Here is a 21,922-nt window from a genome sequence, read left to right as displayed (position 1 = left end):
GTCACACTCCCCGCTCAGTGAGGATTCTGCTTCTCCTTCTCCCTCTGCCTCTCCTCCCGGCTGGTGTTCTCTTTCTCTGTTTCAAATAAATAAATAAAATCTATATAAAAGAAAACTCCACAAAAAAGTTAAGTTTCACATGCATGAAGATTTAAATATAAAATTAAAAAAACAAAGAATCCTTCCCAGAAAAGCCAAGAGATTATATATATGTTATAGGGTGGAAATGCAGAAACTATTTTTTAAAGTTTTTTTAATTTATTGATGTGAGAGAGTGAGAGAGAAAGAGCTTGAGCAGGGTGAGGGAAAGAAGCGGAGAAGCAGACTCTCTGTTGAGCACAAAGCCTGATATGGGGATGTGGGGCTCAATCCTGGAGTTCCAGGATCGTAAGCTGAGCCAAAGACAGACGCTTAACCCACTGAGCCACCTAGGCACCCCTATTTTTTAAGAGAAATAGGTATCTTTGGATCTATAGCAATGTTTAATTTTTGTATGTCAAAAGATGCCACCCATCTAATGGATGCGTAATATATTTGGGAGAAAATTCTGTAATGGGAATGACAAATTTCTAACACCTGTAATATCTTTAAAAAGTTCTGATACATTGGTGAGAAAATAACTGAAGAGAGAAATGCTCTTTCATATACCACTGGTGGGACTATGAATATTATAACTTCTTGGTGACAGTAGGAATCTACCCTAGATGGATAAAAAGGATATGTACACAATGAGAGGTTTTGTTACAGCAGCATTTACTGTGGGAAAAGAGCTGGAGACAAAGTGTGACCTATCTCAATAAGAGGTTAGGTGAATATGTTAGATTACGTTCCCACTATGGACTTCTATTGCATGAAAACCATGCAATAAAGGGGCCTGTGGTGTGTGTCCATCTCTTCGCGAGTATGTGAAATAGTGTACCAGGGTGATTAAGATGAATGACAGGCAGGGAAGAGAAGAGTGATGAGAGCAGAAGGGGTGAAGACAAGAAAGAAAGAAAATCTGACGCACATGAACGACAACTATAAGACTTCTTTCTTGCCTTCATGGACATGTATTATGTACGTATAATAGACAATAAATGCTTTAGAAGTACATTTCTTTTGTTCAAAATTCTATAACTAAGATCTCTTAACCAATTCAGAGTCATTAATTCAAAATAATGAGATTTATTTCAATGAATTAAATAGTAATTTGGAAGGAAATTTTTAAAAATGATATGGAGTGTAGATTCATAAGAATTGTATGGTGTATGTTTGCTACAAGATTTTCTACATTTATCTAAATCTAGGAAAACAAACTCATGTTTAGGCCTGTGAGTCTCAAACTTGAGGTTTATTCAGAGTCACCTGAGGGCTTGGGAAAAGACAAACACCAGAAGACCAGTGCCCACCTCCCTCCAGAATTCTGGGTCAAGAGGTCTGAACTAAGACTCAATTTGCATCTCTAACAAGTTTCCAGAAGAGGCTGATGCTGTTGTCCTGGGAACCACACACTGAGAACCAATGGTCTAAAGCCAGTAATGTCCAAAAGAGAAAAAATAACCTCAAAACACCATAGTTGTACTTACATTTAAGCCAGCTTTCTTCCAATAGTAGTTGCTATATTGGTTAACCATGCACTTTGTTTTTTCTTTAAACTTTTCTTCTGAGTCAGTAGACCACCAAGGATCCAGGTTTCCATTTTTATCATATTTTCTACCTAACAAAAAGGAAAGTTAAAAGATATTTGTACCACCTATGTTCTCTTCTAGGGTTTTTATGGTTTTAGGCCTCACATTTAGGTCATTCATTCATCCATTTTCAACAACTTATTTGTGTGTGTGGTATAAGAACACTTTCATCCTCTTGCATGTTGCTGTCCAGTTTCCCAGAAGCATTTGTTGAAGAGACTGTCTTTTTTCCATTGGATTATTTTTTTGCCTGCTTTGTCAAAGATTAATTGATCATGTATTTGTGGGCTCATTTCTGGGTTTTCTAGTCTGTTCCAATGATCTATGTATCTATGTTAGTGTCAGAACCATACCGTCTTGATGACTAAAGTTTTGTAATATAGCTTGAAGTCTGGAATTGTGATGCCCTTGTGCTTTGTTTTTCTTTTTCAAGGTTGCTTTGGCTATCTGGGGTCTTTTGTGGTTCTATATGAATTTTAGGATTGTCTGCTCTAGCTCTGTGAAAAATGCTGGTGGTATTTTGATAGAGATTGCATTATTTTTCCAAAGAAAACATACAGATGGGCAACACAGATATGAAAAGATGCTCCATATCATTCATCAGGGAAATGCAAATCAAAACTACAATGAGGTATCACCTCACATCTGTCAGAATGGCTAGTACCAAAAAGATAAGAGATGACAAGTGTTGGCGAGGATATGGAGAAAAAGGAGCCCTCCTGCACTGTTGGTGGCAATGCAAACTGGTGCAGCCACCGTAGAAGACAATATGGAGGGTATTCAAAAAGCTAAAAGTAGAACTACCCTATGACCCAGCAATTACACTACTGGGTATTTATCCAAAGGATACAAAAATACTGATTTGAAGGGGTACATGCACCCCAATGTTTATAGCAGCATTACCTACAATAGCCAAATTATGGAAACAGCCCAAATGTCCATCAACAGATGAATGGATAAAGAAAAAGTGGTGTTTATAGAGAAAGTGGAATATTACTCAGCCATAAAAAAGAATGAAATCTTGCCATTTGCAACAACAGGGATGGAACTAGAGAATATAATGCTAAGTGAAACAAGTCAGAGAAAGAAAAAAATATGATTTCACTCATTTGTGGAATTTAAGAAACAAAACAAATGAGCAAAGGGAAAAAAAAAGAGACAAACTAGGAAACAGACTCTTAACTCTAGGGAACACGCTGCTGGCTACCAGAGGGGAGGTGGGGGAGAAGATGGGTGATGGGGATGAAGGAGCGCACTGCTCCTGATGAGTGCCGGGTGATGTACGGAAGTGTAGAATCCCTACAGTGTACATCAGAAATCAATAATATACTGTATGTTAACTAACTAGAATTTAAATAAGAACTTAAAGAAATGTGTAATATTTGTGGAAACTAATTTATTCATTTTCCCTTTCCCTCAACTCAAAAAGCCTTGAAAAAGCAGTCCCCAGGAGCAAGGGTCATGCCTGGGAGCAGCTCCCACCTTCTCTCCAATGTCACATGTTAATTGTAAAAAGAGGGGTTGATAAAGAGGTTTGAGGAAGTTCTTTCCTCCTGAGCAACAAAGAACATTTTAAAAATAAAATTCATCAATTTATGGCATGCACACCGTGAAACAGTCTTGAATTCTTTGTTTTCACCTGATGTGACCCATAATGTTCTCTGGATTATGAAATGAAATGGCTTCATTCAGAAAGCCCATGATGGGAGCTGGAGCGTCACTACCAGTGAAATTCCAAATGATCCAGAGGAAGAGCCCAGTGAGTCATTCACACAGATCCATAGGCACAGCCTTGTGAGTCATTCACACCGTGAGACCACAGCTCCTGACTCAGCCCTATAGGAACGTGTTTCCTCCAAGTTGCCAGGAGCTGAGAGACACATAAAACCTCTATTATGAATCATTCCACAGCCATCAGTGTGCATGGAAGGCCCATCTGTCCTGCTTTGACAAGGCAGGTTGCTCTAAAAAGAGAACTTGGAACAAGAATGGAAATCTCCAAAACATAATGAAAAAATGATTAACTATACATGGTTGTTTGCTTATTTGTTTGTTTTGGTTTTTGGTTTCTGGTTTGGTTGTGGGTTTTTTTTTTTTTTTGGTTTTTTGTTTGTTTGTTTGTTATAGCCTCACTCTTCATTTGTCTACACCCTTCAAAAAAAGTTTTGAGTAGATCTGAACTATTGTCCATACTCAAGATTACTACTGGTTTAAATTTAATTATGGAAAGAACTCTTCGTTGGACTTGTAAGACAGCCCCAAAGAAAAGGTGTTAACTGGAATAACCCAAAGCTCTTTGTCAAGGATGGATGCTACTACCACCACCCCTGGGAGAATATGGAGTCACTGTCCTCCATGCACTATCCAATCAATCATTGAACAGTTACTGGGCACGGAATTAACTATGTAACTACCTGTTCTAAGTATTGGCTACGGAGCGAAATTGCTGTCATTAGATTATGTCCTCTGAGAATGGCTCCAGAAGGCCTGCAAAAGATTCAGAGGGACAACTGTACATAAATTTCCCAGGAAGAAAGGCCCAGAACCAAGAGATCACTACTCGATTAAGTTTCTTAGCTAAGACACTCCTCTTAGATAACGTGAACACGCAAAGACAGAAAGCGTAGCTCTGGAGATTGAGATGACAATAAGGAAGTTACATTTTTAATAGGGAAGGCCGAGATTAGAGGTGCAGAGACCCTAGGTAATTCAGGAAGGGCTTGTGGGAGCCCAAGAAGAACTGTCCAGAGGGAGAAGAACCAGGAGTCTCTGGCCCTGGGGTAGGCATCCAGGAAAGGATGCTGCAGACACCACAGTCACGGAAGAAAGAGGGCCGCCTATGCAATGTTGCCTTGTGCCAGCCAGCTCCTTGAAACTGCCTGCAGATCATTGTGCAGATATGCACCTGATTGTAATTTGCTGCTAATTCATAAATTTTAGAGATATCTTGTGGCTTTCCAACAATGCTCAATGGTAAAGGAGAAAGGGGTGCCCATCAAAAATGATGAGGACTCCCAAAGGGCACTGGTGTTGGTAGTTTATGTCCCACTCTGCTCTTGTGCTTAAATATCATCAGGATACAAAGCACATTATTCTATACTATACATTATTAGGAAAGCACAGCCTCCTAACAAAATTCTGAATATATGCCAGCATAGAGAAAAACAGAGCTTAAGCCTTGCATAATCCTTGCAACAGTATAAAGGGATCAGGCAGCTGAGCTCCAGAGTCCTAACTTGGCAGCACATATAATCATCTTGGGAGCAGAGCTCACACCTCCAGAGAGAGCATCTCATGATGGTTAATAAAGAAATGACAAAGGGGAGAAGCTATGAAGCAATTCCTGTAACTATCATGGCAGCTACAGCAAGCCTGATCTAAATGCAAAGCTAATTTCATTGAAATTACAAGGTCTTTCTTTCATGTTATCCCGTCACCAACGGGAACAATTATTTATTTATGGCAAGCTATCACAGCAAGACATGGGGGAAAGTTTTCAATCAGCAATCGTACTGCTTTGGATAATCTTCAGACTATGATGATGCCACTATGCAAAGATAATAGCAACAATTAACATCCTTACGATCAACATTATCATAAAAGCAGCAGCTCATATGATGAACCAGCACTTACCATTATTATCAAATCCATGTGTAAACTCATGTCCAACAATTACTCCTATAGCTCCATAACTCAGAGATCTGCAGTACAAATGTATAATTTGAAGAAAATTGCAAGCATTAATCTCAGAGCATAATCCTTTGATTTTTTTTTTTCAATGAAAGCCAAGATACTCGGTTTTCTAGTAACCACAATAACAACTTCATAACCATACCCACAAAACTGTAAAAAAAAAAATCTAAACACACCCTTCTCACTGAAATGGGCAAAGAAAATAAATTCTAACACTGTCGCTATGACCTATATGATATTAGGGATATGAAAGAGATCATTTCTAAAGTCCCTTCCAGCCCTAAGATTTCTATGATTCTGCATCTCTGCTCTAGTTAGCTGATATCTATAAACATCCAAAGTGGCAGCAGTAAACATACCATTTATTTTTTTTAATCTGAGAACTTGTTGAAAAATCACTCTAGACTTAAAAGGTAAGTTGTTTCCCAAATGTAATCATAAAAAAGGAACAGAGCAGAGATTAAAAGGGATCACTGCTTTCAGAAGGGAGTCACGTTCCCTTCTTCGGTGACAGACAGACAAGGTCACGAGTGAATGGCAAGGATCTTGAAGCCTTAAACAGATTTGGACACTGCAGAATCATGAGCCAATAGTGGTTGTGTGGTAGCACTTGCTTATTAGGTAGCAATACGTAACTCAAACAGCGCATATTAATGATAGAAGAAGAAATCCACAAAGAGGCTTCTGGATGTGTGTGGGGGTCTGGAATGTTCTCTCTCAACTACAAGTTCCGAGAAGGCCATACCCTTATGTGCTTGATCACTGCTAAATTCTCTAACTAGTACACACTAAGAAACTAGCAGTGATTTAACTCATTGGTTAATTAACTTTACCATTTCACGCAAGTGACAGGTCCACATGTAACTTATTTTAGTTATTTAACATGTGCATGAGGATTAAAGACGATTTAAAATCCTCGTTATGAGGATTCTTCCTGAGATTTGCAATTATGCTAAAAATATTTCGCAGTTGGCTCCTGACAAGCTAAATCAAAGTCACCCGGCAAATGGAAAGGACCCATAAGTGGAAAGAACAAAAATTTTTGAAGCAACATGTTATTACAGGACATAATGATCCTTAACATGCTAATTGTTTGTCTCAACTATACCCAAGGAAGTGCTCTAAGATTTAATTTTTCCCCTCGGTGGCAATTCTTTCCTTTGTTATTTCTTCCCTGCAAGGTAATTTGCATTTGAAAAAACGCTTCCTACTGTTTTTACATCATTGCAAACCTTCATTAAGGAAGTAAGAGTAAAATTATGCATTTCAATCATGGAGCTCCCATGACAGTGTGGGACAAACTTATAATTTTACATAGTGCTAGTTTCTGCAGCAGGAGCTATCGCTATGCAGCCTGTAACACTGTGGTTTTTTTTCATGCCTCTCAGCCTCTATGACCACTGGTCAATGTTGGTGACCGGCGAGCTGAAGGGATGAACACTGGAAGTTTATAGGAACTGCACTGCAATAAATGTCCCGTAAGAGGGGCTGCTCTGATGAACATCCTATTTGCAGAGGGTAATAAAGAATTCAGAAAATAACTGAATCACTGTAAGTTCCAACTCTCAGTCACATAATCGTGATCCTTTGGAGGGGAGACAAGGAAGAGTAATTTTATATGACTGAGCCTTCCAATGATAATGTTTCATAATGCTGAAGGCCCATCTTCCATTTCATCAATGGACATTATTAGATGAGCATGCCATAAAAATAAATAAATAAACTCAAAAGCCTTTTAAAATGGGACTGGCTGGCCAGAAACAAGAAGACTGCTGCAGAGAAAAATTGAGCCTTCCAAAAACGAAATAGAAAAAAATGACCATTTTTCCACCTCCTCGATTTCTCTCGTGTTCTTACTACCCCCACGGGTTTAACATGTGCCCTGGATTCTACTCTCAACCAGAGGACAGCCAGGCCACTGTCTGCAGCAGCTGTGATCTCACACTGTCACCAAGTGAGGGCTACTCTGTGCCTGAATCAAAAACTCAATCAAAATCTCTGATTCAAAAGTGGCGTTCAGGTTATCTACTTTGACTCCTCAGCAGAGGCACGGACCTCCTCCACAAAAGCCCGTTTCCGTAGTCTTGGGACTTCTCCTGGGATTTCTAATAACCGGGAGCTCCTATGGGGACCGGTCCCTCTTCAGGGGGGTTCTAAATAAAACAGCTCTCCCTAGCACTGATCCAAAATCTCTTTTCTAAGTCTTCGATCTGTTGGTCTCGGACAGTCTCTAGCCGAATATCCCCTGGCCCCTCTGAACACAGTAAATCGTCTGCCGACTTAACTCTCCTTCAAAAATGTGAAGACACTTAGAAGGCTCCCCTTCAAGTGTCCTCAAGTTCTTTCAATTGTTTTTTCTTCAGCCCTGAGTTCTAGAGAAGCATTTCCCAAAACAAAGGTAAAGAGGGAGCTTAGGAACCTCTGAGTTAAACACACTTAAATAGGTTTCTTTCTTACAGGTCTTCTTGGAAATTCTTATGCTTCAAAACAAAAGGGAGGGTGACTTACCTCTATTACTACTTCGGGGAACAAACACTTTGGGATGTTGTCTTAGACCACTTACAATCCTGATTCTTTACTCTAGGAACAATTTTGCTTTTTAACGTCCCCAGAATTAGACCCCAAATTCAGGGAAGGACTAAGCTGACTAGTGTGAACATAATGGATACCCACTTCCTGGTCTGGAGGCTATCCATCCAAAAGAGATGTATGGGAATCCAGCTGATTGGACTAGGGTTCCCACATCTCCAGCATCTCCATCTTTCCAATGCCAAGTACCCAAAATATGCTTAATAATTATTCATTGAGCAGATATCATAATAGAGGACGGAAGGCTTCAGTGAGGACCTAGAACTCTTTAGGAAAAAAACACAAATCTCTCTCCCACTAAAGTATCAAATATGGCTCAGCATAAGGCTGAACCCAGAGACACTAATGTTATTTCCTAGGTTTCTATGATTTTGACTTTTAGACTAGAAAATCGTGCTCATGGACCCAATAAACAAATTCACTGAATCAGTAACTTCAAAACCTAACCAGACTGTTTTTCCAAGTCTCTAGGTATATAACCATAATCACAGAAGCTCAGTTGAATTGCTAAAGATAAGCAGAATCGAAGAGTTCTAGGACATTTTTAGTTTGAAGGAAACTTAGAGAATATTTAGCCTAGATCTTCATTTTTATAAAAATAAATGCAAGCTTTTAATTTGAATAATAGGGGAAAATCAATTCCAAATACCTGACCACTAATAAGAAACTATAAAGCTGAGGCCTGGGATGATAGTAAGGGATTTGGTTAAAGCAAACCAAGAATTTTCATTTATGCTAATGGAGTGCTTCCCTAAAGTAAGCTTTACTAATGCCTGCTCCTGGTCCCCTTGGTACTCAGCATTTTTGAGCACACCAATCCCACATCTTCCAACTGCCAACACCTGAAACTAGTTGCCTGAGGACTTTTTCTGGCTACCAGAGCCCTTGTGGCTGAGAATGGGGAATGCCAGAGAATTAATACAGCAGGTGACAGCCCTCCGATCAATGAGGGAAGGGGAACTGGATGATCAACACCCCAGCAACCTTGCCCCTAAAGTGGGATTATGCCAAAGCATGCTCTACAGTTCCCCAGCAAGACTGAGCCCCAGTTGCTCACAGTGATAACTGGATCTGAAACACAGATGTGGTAGATAGAATAATGGCTCCAAAAGATGTCTGCATGCTAATACCCAGAAGCCATGATCTGTGATGTTATCACATAGCAAAGGGGAATTACAGTTGCTAATCAGCTGGGCTTAAAACAGGGAGATTATCCCGGATTATCTGGGTGCACCCAATATAATCACGAGGGTTCTTCCAAGTGGAGGAGAAGACAGAAAAGGAGAGTCAGAAGGAAATCTGACTATGGATCTATGGTCAGAGAAATGCAACTTTGCTAGTTTGGAAGATGGAGGAAGGGACAAAGAGCCAAGGAATGTGGGCCAACGTTAGAAGCTAGAAAAGGCAAGGAAACAGATTCTTCCCTAGAGCTTCCAGAAAGGAATGCAGCTGTGCCGGTATCTTGTGTTTACCCCAGTGAGACACAGGTTGGACTTCTGACCTATAGAACCATAAGCTAATAAATTCCTGTTTTTTGAGCCACTAAATTTGTGGTGATTATGGCAGCCACGGAAAACTCACACAACACAATTTATTGGCTTCCTTCCCTCCTGTCTCCACTCTCCTGCTGATGTTTTGTGCTGTCATCTCCCATAAGAACTCCTCAAACTCAAGTCCTTGCATAGGGTCTGTTTTTGAGTCCAAATCAAAATATTGCTACCATATTTCTCTTACTTTTATAGGTACGTGATCCCATATGTTTTTTTAACCTACAAAATATTTAAATTGTCACTTATCCAAACCAAAACAAAAGACACTAAACGTCTAAAAGCAAGACTAAATTTTCTGTGTACTAAAGCACCAGAGCAAATAAAGACGCATAATAAAAGTGGTGCTATTACCAACAACGAATATTATCAGAATTCCCACTATATATGTAAATTCAGCATTACTTAAGTCTACAATCTGTTGGTATTAATGACCTTTAATATCTCAAACTCCAGAGACTGTCCATTTTTGACCTATTGCATCACTACCCAAGTTTTATTTTAAAAGACAAATCTGATTCTCTTTACTTGTTCAAAAACGTCAGTATTTTCTATTGCTTGTTAATGTCCAGGCTCCTTACCTGGCACCCAGAGCCCTCCAATATCAAATATTAAACTTATTTTCCAGATGTCTTTTCCACTACTTCCCTTCATATACTACTTGGACCAGCCAAACTAAAATCTTTGCTATTCTATGCACACTTCCCTTTCCTCTTCTCACATTATTTCTTCTATGGTGTTTGACCCATTATCATCAACTCAAATCCCAACAACCCTTTAAGGTCTAAATATTTGCACTACGAGTCCATGCACAAGTGAATAAATGCATAAAAATGAAAGCTCCATGTGTAGAAGTTGTCTCTCCTATCCAGAGATACACCCTCGGAGAAAGACCAGGAAGACAAGTACCTAAAATGATGAAAAGGGGGACTGACCCACACTGGGTTCCATGCCCCTCTTGGGCATGAACAATCACTGGCTTTGTTTTTTGTGACTTTATATTCTATTCTCTGCCAAAGCAGCACGTTCTCCCCTATTTGTCAAAAACTGGATTCTTCACTCATTTACTTACCGAGGATATTCTGTTCCCCAAAAAAAAGGCTTCTGGAGCTCTCCCGCTGGAAACCCTGGGAGAAAGATAGGCAAAATCGTAAGGGATACAGAGATTGATTCGACGACGAGGACTTGGTTCAAGCTTTAGCCTGGAAGTTTCAAATGTCCATCTGAAAGGTCCTCCTCATGGAGCTAGGAGCACTGTAAGAGAGTCAACTGTTTCTAAAATGATATGAATTCAACGTTTGAAATAAGGGCATCACATTAGTTTCAAGGAAACCACTTTGCGTGAATACTCTCTTGACACTGTCCAGCCTGCGGTGAACCGGACTCCTTCATACAGTGTGTGCAAGAGGCTTCTGGCTGTCCAGCAGCTTTCCCTCATATAGAAAGGGCCAGCTACATGGATACACAACCTATGTGGCCAAAGGGGCTCCCCCCCAGGTGCCCCACTTGCATGCAGCATTCTTCAGACTTCCTATGAACACAGAACTCCACTAGACCCACAATGTGTGGGAATCCAGTGAGAGGCAAAGTGAGTACAGGCAAAGCGTGTGACATTTAGGACTGAGTAGATGGCGCCTCTTGGAGGCCATTTCCATTGGAACCAGGATTTGATTACCCAAAAAAGAGACAGTGGCATTCTAAGAAACATGAATGACCAAGGAACCCTATCATATCCTTTCTTACTTCAGTTACTACTTCTCTGTATTAGCCAACCACATACACTGAAAATTACATAGAAGGAAAGGAAAGACAGGACAACCCCCAGCTCCTTCTCCTTTCGGTCCTCCCTTACTCCATTACTCATCAGTAAACCAGAGGCAGAGAACGTGAGTAGAATGTACACGTATTAAGAAATAACATCAAAGCCGCTGGGTTAGTTTTGGGCAGCGTTCCCACTGGCCTGGTAAGAACAAAATTCCTATGCATGTATAGGTTACAAAATACAAACTGTAAAATTTTGGTGATTCCACACACAAGTTAAAAGCTCTTATGTTTTCATTTAAAACTGACATTGCACAATATATAGATGAACCGTAAACTTATGCTGATGGCTGAAAATGTTGATTTTTCTTACAACTCAACAATGACATTAAAGAACAAATAAAAAAAACCTGACAAGTCTAGAGAAAGAGAGGCCACGGAAGGCAGGACAAAGCTGCATCCTTGAGCACCTTCAACTGCACTCCTTCTGGCTCTCTGAACAGGGGGCTCCCATATTTTCATCCAGCACTGGGCCCTGCAAATTAAGTAGCAGGCTTGGTGCAGATGAGCAGGAGAAATGTTTTTTTTTTTTTTTAAAGATTTTTATTTATTTATTTGAGAGAGAGACAGTGAGAGAGAACATGAGCGAGGAGAAGGTCAGAGGGAGAAGCAGAATCCCCATGATGCTGGGAGCCCGATGCGGGACTCGATCCCGGGACTCCGGGATCATGACCTGAGCCGAAGGCAGTCGTCCAACCAACTGAGCCACCCAGGCGCCCCGAGAAATGTTTTTTTAACCCTGGGCTGATCCTGAGAGCTGCATTCCCAAGTCTTAGCAATCAGGAAGGCAAATAGTAACAGAAGCCACAACAGCCCGAGAGAGCGAGCCAGGATGAGGACAAGTGAGCAGCGTGTTCTTCAATGTCCTCGCCTGCTCCACTGCTCCAGCCCCAGTGAGACTGAAAACTCTTTTAGGATTCAAATATTTTCTCTTCCCTCTCTTCCTCTCCACATTCTGTCTACACCCCAGCCACGAGATGATACCACAACACTGGGAGAAGAAGCGAGGGTGGGAAAGCAAGTTCTTAGTTTAGAAGTGAAATGTTAATTCCGTATACCCATTCTTTATATTTTCTTTATATCAGTTTGAAATTTCAAGGGACAAAAGGCTCATGGCAAAAACAGAGGTGGGTCCAGCTGGAGTTCTCTCTTCCTGTTACTTTCATATAGAGGAAAACACATGACTTTGAAGGGGCAACATCATATTTATCTTCATCATTTTAAAATTGCCTTAGATTTTTTTTTTTTGCATCTTTACATCAATATTCCATCCTTTTTTGGTGATTACTTGTAGCAAGTCATTCAAACTTGGAGAAATATATGCAAATATATATTACATATATATGCAAATCACAGTGTTTATATGAAAGTCTCATCTCACATAATACATCATCAAAAAGCAATGATATTTCCTAATAAGAACAATGATCATGAACCAATGGGATCTAATTATGAAGTCATTACGGCGTTCCTGCTTGGTGTGGTGCCCAGCTGGAAGCACTTCTGTCCACTGCCAACCTATTTACAGGAAGACATCTGACACCTGCACACTCTTCCGTTTCTGTGGCTTTTGCTGTCAGGGGTCCCCCGACTTGGAGGCGTTGGCCATCGCATGCCTCGGGGCAGCTGGATCTGCTCAGTCTGTCGGGGCCAGGGAACCCTCCACTGATCAACACAAGAATCTGACGCCCTTACGGCTGTGTTGCTGAACTGAATGGCTTCACAGCATAAGCTGCAGGTGTGGAGGTGTCCGCCGCACCCCCCCCTCGCCGACAGAGTGATAGATCAAAGCCCAACAGCACCAACTCGGTATCTTATCTCAGGAAGTGGGTAAGCTGTATTTCACAAAGGTAGAAGTAAAAAAATAATTAAATAAACAGGAAATTCTCTGTTTATTTAGAGAATAACAGACAGGCTTTTTTGTGGGGGTTTTTTGTTTTTTTTTTTTTTTTTTTTGCAAATCCATTTTATTTCTTTTCTCCCCCCATTTCAGCACTGTGTCACCAGTTTCACACTTTTTTTTAAAGATTTTATTTATTCATTTGACAGACAGAGATCACACGAAGGCAGAGGCAGGAAGAGAGAGGGGAGAAGCAGGCTCCCCACTGAGGAGAGAGCCCCATGTGGGGCTCGATCCCAGGACCCTGGGATCATGACCTGAGCCCAAGGCAGAGGCTTTAACCCACTGACCCACCAGGTAGCCCAAGTTTCACAGTTTTAAAGCCTTTTTCTTAAAGCTCCTTTTCCTATTAGTATATTTATGGGAGGCATCCTCATAATGTAAATGTATGTATGTACACACATCCATGTGCTTGCATCCATATTACATACAGACACATGATGCCTGCAAACATGGAGATATCCACATGAGAAGAGAGAGGGAGGGAGAGGAAGGAAAAAAATGTAACTATTAGACTGGCAAAAATTAGTCAGTTGCTAATGGGTAATACTGGCCAGGATGTAGGAAGGATGCTGGTGTGAGCGTAAACTGTTGCAAGCATTTTTATGAGCAATTTAGTCATCTCTTTTTTTTTTAAGATTTTATTTATTTATTTGACAGAGAGAGATCACAAGTAGGCAGAGAGGCAGGCAGAGAGAGAGAGAAGAGGAAGCAGGCTCCCCGCTGAGCAGAGAGCCCGATGCGGGACTCGATTCCAGGACCCTGAGATCATGACCTGAGCCGAAGGCAGCGGCCTAACCCACTGAGCCACCCAGGCGCCCCAATTTAGTCATCTCTTAATGCTTTTTTTATTTAAAGATTTCATTTATTTATTTGACAGACAGAGATCACAAGTAGACAGAGCGGCAGGCAGAGAGAGGGAGGAAGCAGGCTCCCCGCTGAGCAGAGAGCCGATGCAGGACCCAATCCCAGAACTCTGAGATCATCACCTGAGCCAAAGGCAGAGGCTCAACCCACTGAGCCACCCAGGCACCCCCTCTTAATGCTTTAAATGCCACTTCTATAAAATAAATAACTATGAGCTGACACAGAAAAAAAAAAAACCCAAAAGATATTAAGTGGAAAAAAATATTAAGCAAAAAAGCTGCATTCAGTCGTGTATGTGGTCCTTTTCTGCAAAGCATATGTATAAACATATGCATAGGTACATTGAGTCAGGTCTGCTGTAACGCTTTCCTGGAAGAGGCAAATTTGCTCAAAGGTGACTGATACACTGGGGAAAAAACTGGGGCCTAACTCCCAATTTCACATTTGCTTATGTGTGATTTTGTCCTCCAGAAATGCTAGATGAAAGCAAGAAATGCACCAAATGAACTGAGCCACACAGGAATACACAGAACTCACACATCCCAACGCGGGCCACTTAGTCACCTCAGCTCACTGCGTGTGTGAGAAGCCCCAGCCACCCCCGCCTGGTGCTCAAACGTCCTTCCAACTTCAGCTCACCCTCCTTCAACGGCGACACACTAACTCACGAGCTCCTCCAGCACCCACTTCCACAGGCCAACTTCAAGTCTTTCCAGGGGAAAATGCCATATTTACTGTAGTATTCATGTATTTACTCATTTAACACCTGTAAGACTGTGCTATCATTTTTTTCAAGATCTACTTTTGGAGAGAGAGAGAGAGAGAGAGAGAGAGAGAGAGACGCAAGCATGCGCGGACGATGGTGCAAGCGGGGGGAGGGACAGAGGGAGAGATGCAGACTTCCTGCTGAGCCCAGCGCCTGCTGTGCGGCTCAATCTCAGGGCCCTGAGATCAGGACCTGAGCTGAAATCAAGAGTAGGAGGCTTAACCAACTGGGCCACCCAGGCGCCCCTGTACTATCATTTTTATTAGGCTCCCGGCTTTTGTTTTCATGCATCATTGATCATGTTTTTGACTGCTGTGTTCCTAACTCCATTTTTCTCATAAACCTGTGGCTTTTATTGCACAATTCTGCATAACGTAGTGACATTTAGGAACTTGTGTGTCGCGTTATAGCAGAGCTCACTGTGTAGGTACATGTGGGCATCTATGTGTGTATGGATACATATACATTCCTGCCAGTGGCCCTCAAATTTTATCAGGCATCAGAATGACCTACAGGGCTTAATGCAACAGACTGATGAGCCCCACTCTCAGAGTTTCTGAGTTAGTAAGTCTAGAGAAGAGGCTAAGAATTTGCGCCTTTAACAAGTTCCCTTGTGATGCTGAAGCTGCTGATCTAGGAGCCACACTTCAAGAGCTGCTGCCCAATCACTGGTTCATGTGTACTGTGGAGTCATGGCTAAATATGTTCATTGCTGCATCGCTGTAATGGAGAAAAGTGTGCCGCAAGCCAGATATCCAACAGGAAAAAATGACTTAATTATGGCATAACTGTACTATGGACTGCTCTGCAGCAAACGAAAAGTAAGAGGTAGGTCTTAATGTTCCAGCACAGAAAAAAATCTCCCAAGACATGTTGTTAAAATAAAGCAAAGCACAGATATAGATATATAAATACCATTTCTATTTTTAAAATAAGTACCATATCCACGTAGTACATGAATGCAAATGCACAGAAAAGGTCTGTAAAATACATATCAAAAGGATCATAGGGACTGCTTCCTGGAGCTAAGGGGGACTAGAAGGTGATGACTGGTTAAAGGGATTTGGGACACAGATGTAATATTGTAAATTTTAACCAGTCACAGGTAATCAACTTGTGTAATGAAAATTAACTCTTATAGACATGTGTACACATTGTAGAAAATTCTTCTAAAGGTTATACAAAAACTTAACAGTTCACTAAGCTTACATAATAGCATTTTCCTCTGACATTTGTCAACACCAGCAAATTCCATTCCCATTTCAAGCAAAAATACAAGTTGTTGGTATGTAAGTCAAAAGACTAAAATTCTGACAAAGGAAAATATTATCTATATGTTGTAATAACCTCATTGTTTGTTACTAAAAATTTCTCTTTCTCAGATCTGCACCCAGCAACACTACTAAGGCCTGCTTTTGGCTTTCTACTAGAGTCAAACCTTCCTTTTTTGCTGGAGTTTCCCTACAACTCCCACACCAGTGAATAACGGACTAACCTTGAGGGCTTTTGTTTAGGACAGACATGACTGCCAAAGAACCAACCATATTCACTGTGCAATTAACTCAGGCAGGTTCAACTTTCTGGCCTTTGAACTCACAGAGTTACATCTTAACTGTAGCAACAGCTTTCCAAGGAAACTTAAATGCCTCAGCACATTTCAGTTTCAGTATCTATTTTGTTACAGGAAAATCCCACCGGTTAGGTTCTTTAGTATAGACAAATGAGGAGAGGAAAACAAAATGAGTCCATAATCCCATAGCTCAGATGCAAGAAAGCAAAAATACATACGTACTCAGGGATAGCAAATTCATGCTGTATGAAGAGACATGAACAAAATCACTAATTTCCCTTCTCTCCACTCCTCTTTCCCAATGCTGGAGCTTTCTTTCCACTACTATCTGAAGAGCTTGCTTCAGATATTCATTCAAATGTCAACTTCTCATTCAGGCCTTCCCTAGTGCTTTTTAAAGGAAAGGGGTGTTATCCTACCCCTTTCTTTCTTTATGTTTCACCATAATGCCATCATCTATAACACTCTACATTGCGTTTCCTTTGTATAAATTACTGTCTTTCTCCCAACTAGAAAGTAAGCTCCATAACAAAAGGGATTTTTATTTTCACTACGCTTTCACTGCATTATCTGTAGAGCCAGAACATGAGCTGGCATGTGATAAGCACTCAGTAAATATCTGTTGAGTGAATGGAATCTGCACCGTGTGAAACTTGAAGGTATAATCGGGGTTAAGCATTACCTATGATTATGAGTATATATCATTAGCCAAAGTGGAAAACATTACATGGTACTATTGGTATCATCAATGTGCTACTTCCTGAACTTTCCATATGCAATACCAGAACAGAGATATGTTCCATTATTCAAGTTGTTTTTCCTTCTAGATTAAGGACTTGGTTGATTCCATTCTCTTGCATTTATAGCAGAACTAGTATAGTTCTGAGGTTGGCACTTTTTCCCCAAATAGACTCTCATTTCAAAATGCAGATTTTAACAAGATGAAAAGCCCTGTCCAGCTCCCTGAAAGTTCCATCACCCCTGTGTACTCTTAGCCCCCCTATGGCCAAGGAATAAAGTAGGGTATGCTCCCTTTCTATGGTTGTGACATGTGCTGAAAAGAGAAATCAAACAAAATGCTGGTTTAGATCAGAGTCCTTTGGTCCCAACAGTACTGGATGACTATATTCTCTTTTCCCTACATCCTTTGCATGCTTTCATGTAACTGCCACATTAAATTTCATACCCATAAAAGCCTATAATACAGTAAAGTTATCATACAGCAATATTTTGAAAGTGTGACTTTCCAAGGTATTATGTTATGTGGAAGCCTGAGGGATTTTTTTTTCTTTATATTGACACTTAAAAATGGTGATTCTTTTAAGAAAACTGTGCTCAGATTCAACCATCTTTTCCTGTTGTTTCCATGTTTGGTCAGATTTAACAAAATTGGGAGGCCTCCAACTTTACTTGCCAGGCGTTAAAACCCAGACTGGATTATCAGCTTCTTCCCTTTTTCTACAGCAAACTTTTGTAAATATACTAACACAATGGAAGACAACTCAGACTCAACTAAATTGGGAGCAGTTCATTCTTAAATTCAATCTATCTTTTGACTTCTTTAAAGAAACTAGCATTAGTTAATTTGTTCAGTTAGGATCCCTCCAGCAGCCTCTAGGGCAGAAGAGGCACATCCAGGGCCAAATGATAAAGGTTCAGTTCAAAAGAAGGTGATGTGGATGGGCAGGGGTGTGTGTGTGGGGGGGAGTACAGGATTCTAAAGAAAAATCCAATGGGCCAGAGAATGTGCAAGCCAAAGTACATACTGACCTCTTTATTATTCAATTCATTTTCATATTTGCTATAGCTGCTTTCTCCGGAGATGTACTTGGATTTTCCACTGAGTGTGTACCTGTGTCTGTTTTCTTTTCACTATGGGTGTTTGTGGTATTTTTGCTAAGGGGCTGACTGTATCAATGCAATGTATTATTAATTTTGTCAAATAACAGGATGTTTAGTCTTTCGCATGGATTCACTAATGTATTAACATGGCTTTATTCTAGTGCATGTTATGACTGTTATTTTCAAAAGTCTTAAGTATATACTTGCATTACTGAGCTAATCCTTGTATCAATCTACATTTCGGGACTTACTGCTGATGTATCATCTTAGCAACATTATTATACTTCTTGGTGAGATTCACTTGTAGTTACTTCTGCTGGCTTGATTATTTTACTTGTCCTACGCAATAATAGCTCCTAGTTCTACAGCTCACTAAATGAATGTATTTTAGGACCCAATTTTTGGAGATGTTAATATAATTAAAATGCCATTATAAAAACTACCAGGAAGAGCTGAGTTTGCTTATGATGATGCTACTTGTACACATAATCATTGGTCGCTGACATTTACGAAGCACCTGTGATGTTCCAAGCCACACAGGGAAGCTGTGAACATACAAATGTCCTCAAAGAACCTACTATCTAGTGAAGGAAAAGAGATGTAACAAAAAAATTCTGTATTGTAATATCTAAAAAGGTGAACTGATACCAAAGCTCTCTAAAGTGTATGTTTTCAGTGACATTTGTTTTAAATTCAGTAAAGACGCATAGAGGTGTTTTGGGAGAGGGGGAGCTATACACATGTCTACACTAATGACTAAATATATGATCAGTGACATCAGTTGAGGTTTGAGGTAGAAATGGTTTAAGAGAATGACACTTGGTATGTGGTCATGGCCCAGCAGCATCAACATCACCTGGATGCTTGTTAGAGACACAAATTATTGGGCGCCACACCAGACCTGCTGAGTCAGGAACTCTGGGGGGATGGGGTGCAGAGTTTTCAGCAGGTGCCCCAGGTTATTCTGGTGCATGCTAGTTGAGACCTACTGGTTTAGGTCAGGGTAAAGATTCTCAATCCCAACTGTACCTCAGAATCCCTTGGGAAGCTTTGAAAAAGTAGACCCACGTCAAAGGCCCTGCCCAGACCTACCAAGCCATAATCTCTGGGATGGAGCCTTGAATGTATGTATGTTTTAAAAGCGCCTCAGGTGATTCCATTATGCCAAGAAATTCAGAACTCTCGGGTTAGGAAAAATAAGTCACTGCTTATACTGAACTCATGGGTTTAAACCAGCCCTCCCGTCTCATTCTCCTCTCCTCACCGCTTCTCAAGACTGTGTAACATCCAATCAGATATTTTTCTTATAATTTTGCAGATATACTTTAAAAACTGAAACTTTACATGGTTAACAAATTATCACTATACAAGGACAAAACCAGTTTTAATTTCAACTGCTCTGGAAAATCCAGAATGAATGCTCACACTAAGCGGGAATGAACGTTACGTCTTCTTTAGGCTTCGTTCTCATAATCAGGTAAGCTGGATAGCATTCTTTCAGAATCTAGAAGACCATCAGTTGGGACATGGAAATTGCTGTAATTACAAAGCACTTCTGGTTATATTTTCTGCTGTAAAGAATTTCATTGTCATCACTGCTAAGATTAATAGTGGCTCTTTTTTTTTTTTTCAATTTGGCATCTTGCCGTAGTTTGGTGAATGCCAACCTTCCCCCTTCCAGAAAGTATCCAATACTAACAGCTGTGACTCATGTCAAGGGATTCAGCAAGATGCCTTAGCCATCTGCTGGCTTCCTACAGGTAACCTCCTGCCACTGTATCTATCAGCCTAGAACTGACAAGCAGAAAACAGCTTCTAAAATCTGCCCTCCATCTTGAAACTTCCTCTTCTGGCCTTTCTGTTCTTTTTCTGCCATAACCACCTTCAGGCTGCAACAAAGAGAACCTCCTCTCTTTTACCAGTGTGATGAACCACCTATTTGCCCAAGTCTGAGGAAGCTCCTGAGATACAGAATTTTCAGTGTTAAAATTAGGACAATCCCAGGCAACCAAGACAAGTTAGTCCCCTACCTTTACCCAACCAAGTTGACCTCTTTTGAATTTGCTGCATTTTTATACCTCAGGGGTTCTCAAACTTCAGCAGCTAGCAGACATTTGATGGTTAAAATCTTCTTAAAATATAAATTGCTGGGCCTATACCCAGTGTTTGATTCCACAGCTTAGGGGTGGGACCAGGTAATGTTCATTTATCCCAAGTGATGCTGACACAGATGATCCAGGGACAACGCTTTTAAGAACCACTGCTACAGTTCACCATCTGGCAGAGAAAACACAAATTACCTCCCGCTATAAAGCTCAGTATCTCCTATTCTACTATTATGCCAACAGGTTGTTTCATACACACAACTGCTGTACTAGGTATTCAAAACTGACACCAAAGGCTGTGATGTTTAGCCCAGGCCTGGGATTATAATAGATATTCAGCAAACACCTGTCTGAGTTCCCTGAGCCATATCTGGGTTTGAGATAATGGTCTTAAGAATCAAAATATGACTAATATTTTCTCTTATGTCAATTCAACAACAACAAAAATCTCTTTCATCTCCTCCAACAGCATCTGTACAATGCTTAACTCAAGAAAAGAAAACCATCTCATCTGTTGTTAATGGAAATGTGAACTGGTACAGCTTTTCTCAAGAGAAGTTGCATAAGATGTATTTAAAAAAAAAAAAACCCTAAAAGGGACATACCATTAGACTTAGCAATTCCTCCACATCTAGGAATTTACTCTAAAGAAATATACTCATATTTGCATAAAAACATAGACACAAAACCTACCACAGAGTTTGTTTTTTTTTTTTTTTTAACAGAAAAGCAAACAGCCTAAGCATCTATTGGTAGGAAATCAACTGAAGAGGGGCATCTGGGTGGCTCAGTCATTAGGCATCTGCCTTCAGCTCAGGTCATGATCCCAGGGTCTTGGGATCGAGCCCCGGATCAGCCTCCCTGCTTGGCGAGGAGCCTGCTTCTCGCTTTCCCAATACCCTTGCTTGTGTTCTCTCTCTCACTGTGTCCCTCTCTGTCAAATAAGTAAATAAATAATCTTTTTCAAAAAAAGAAATTAACTAAAGAAATCAATGTGTTTTTATTTGGTAGAATACTATACATGATAACTTAGGATTATATGTTATAAATGGAAACAATATTCATGTTACAATGTTTGGGGGGCAGCATTATTGGATGAGTCCATATTTAGTTTTAATTTTTTAAAAATATTTATTTACTTCACAGACAGAGAAAGAGTACGAGCAGGAGGGGAAGAAGGAGAGAGACCCTCAGCAGACTCCACGCCGAGCATGGAGCCCAACACAGGGCTTGATCTCATGACTCTGAGATCATGACCTCAGCTGAAACCAAGAGTCGGACATTTACCAACTGCGCTGCTCAGGCACCCCTAGTTTCCATTTTAAATGTGTAGATAAACATAAGTTTGAGAGGTGTTCAAAAAATCTTTAAATAAGGGCAAAACTTTAATATTTTTTAGCTTAAAAACATGAAAGAAAGACAAGAAAGGATCAGAGAAAATCTTCAGAAACAACCACAAAACAAGGAATAAAATGGCAGTAAATACATTCTACCGATAATCATTTTGAATATAAATGGACTAAATGCTCCAATCAAAAGGCATAGGGTGTCA

At 40.4% G+C, this 21,922-nt stretch overlaps 1 protein-coding gene across 2 annotated transcripts in view; it reads right to left on the bottom strand.

Moving 5' to 3' along the window:
- The window catches only part of PHEX (phosphate regulating endopeptidase homolog X-linked), a 201,893-nt gene that overhangs the window by 16,847 nt on the left and 163,124 nt on the right, over positions 1-21,922 (bottom strand). For both annotated transcript variants that reach the window (XM_013064900.2, XM_004769183.3), the window contains exons 16-18: positions 10,572-10,626; positions 5,304-5,371; positions 1,569-1,699 (exon numbers count right to left, since the gene is read on the bottom strand). In XM_013064900.2, the coding sequence (XP_012920354.1) occupies positions 1,569-1,699; positions 5,304-5,371; positions 10,572-10,626 (254 nt within the window). The remainder of the gene's footprint in view (positions 1-1,568; positions 1,700-5,303; positions 5,372-10,571; positions 10,627-21,922) is intronic.

The sequence above is a fragment of the Mustela putorius genome, unplaced genomic scaffold (genome assembly GCF_011764305.1).
Source record: "Mustela putorius furo isolate JIRA1106 unplaced genomic scaffold, ASM1176430v1.1 tig00003836_pilon_pilon_pilon, whole genome shotgun sequence".
Lineage (NCBI taxonomy): Eukaryota > Metazoa > Chordata > Mammalia > Carnivora > Mustelidae > Mustela > Mustela putorius.
Note: the sequence above shows the minus strand (reverse complement) of the source record. Positions and strands in the feature narration are given on the sequence as shown.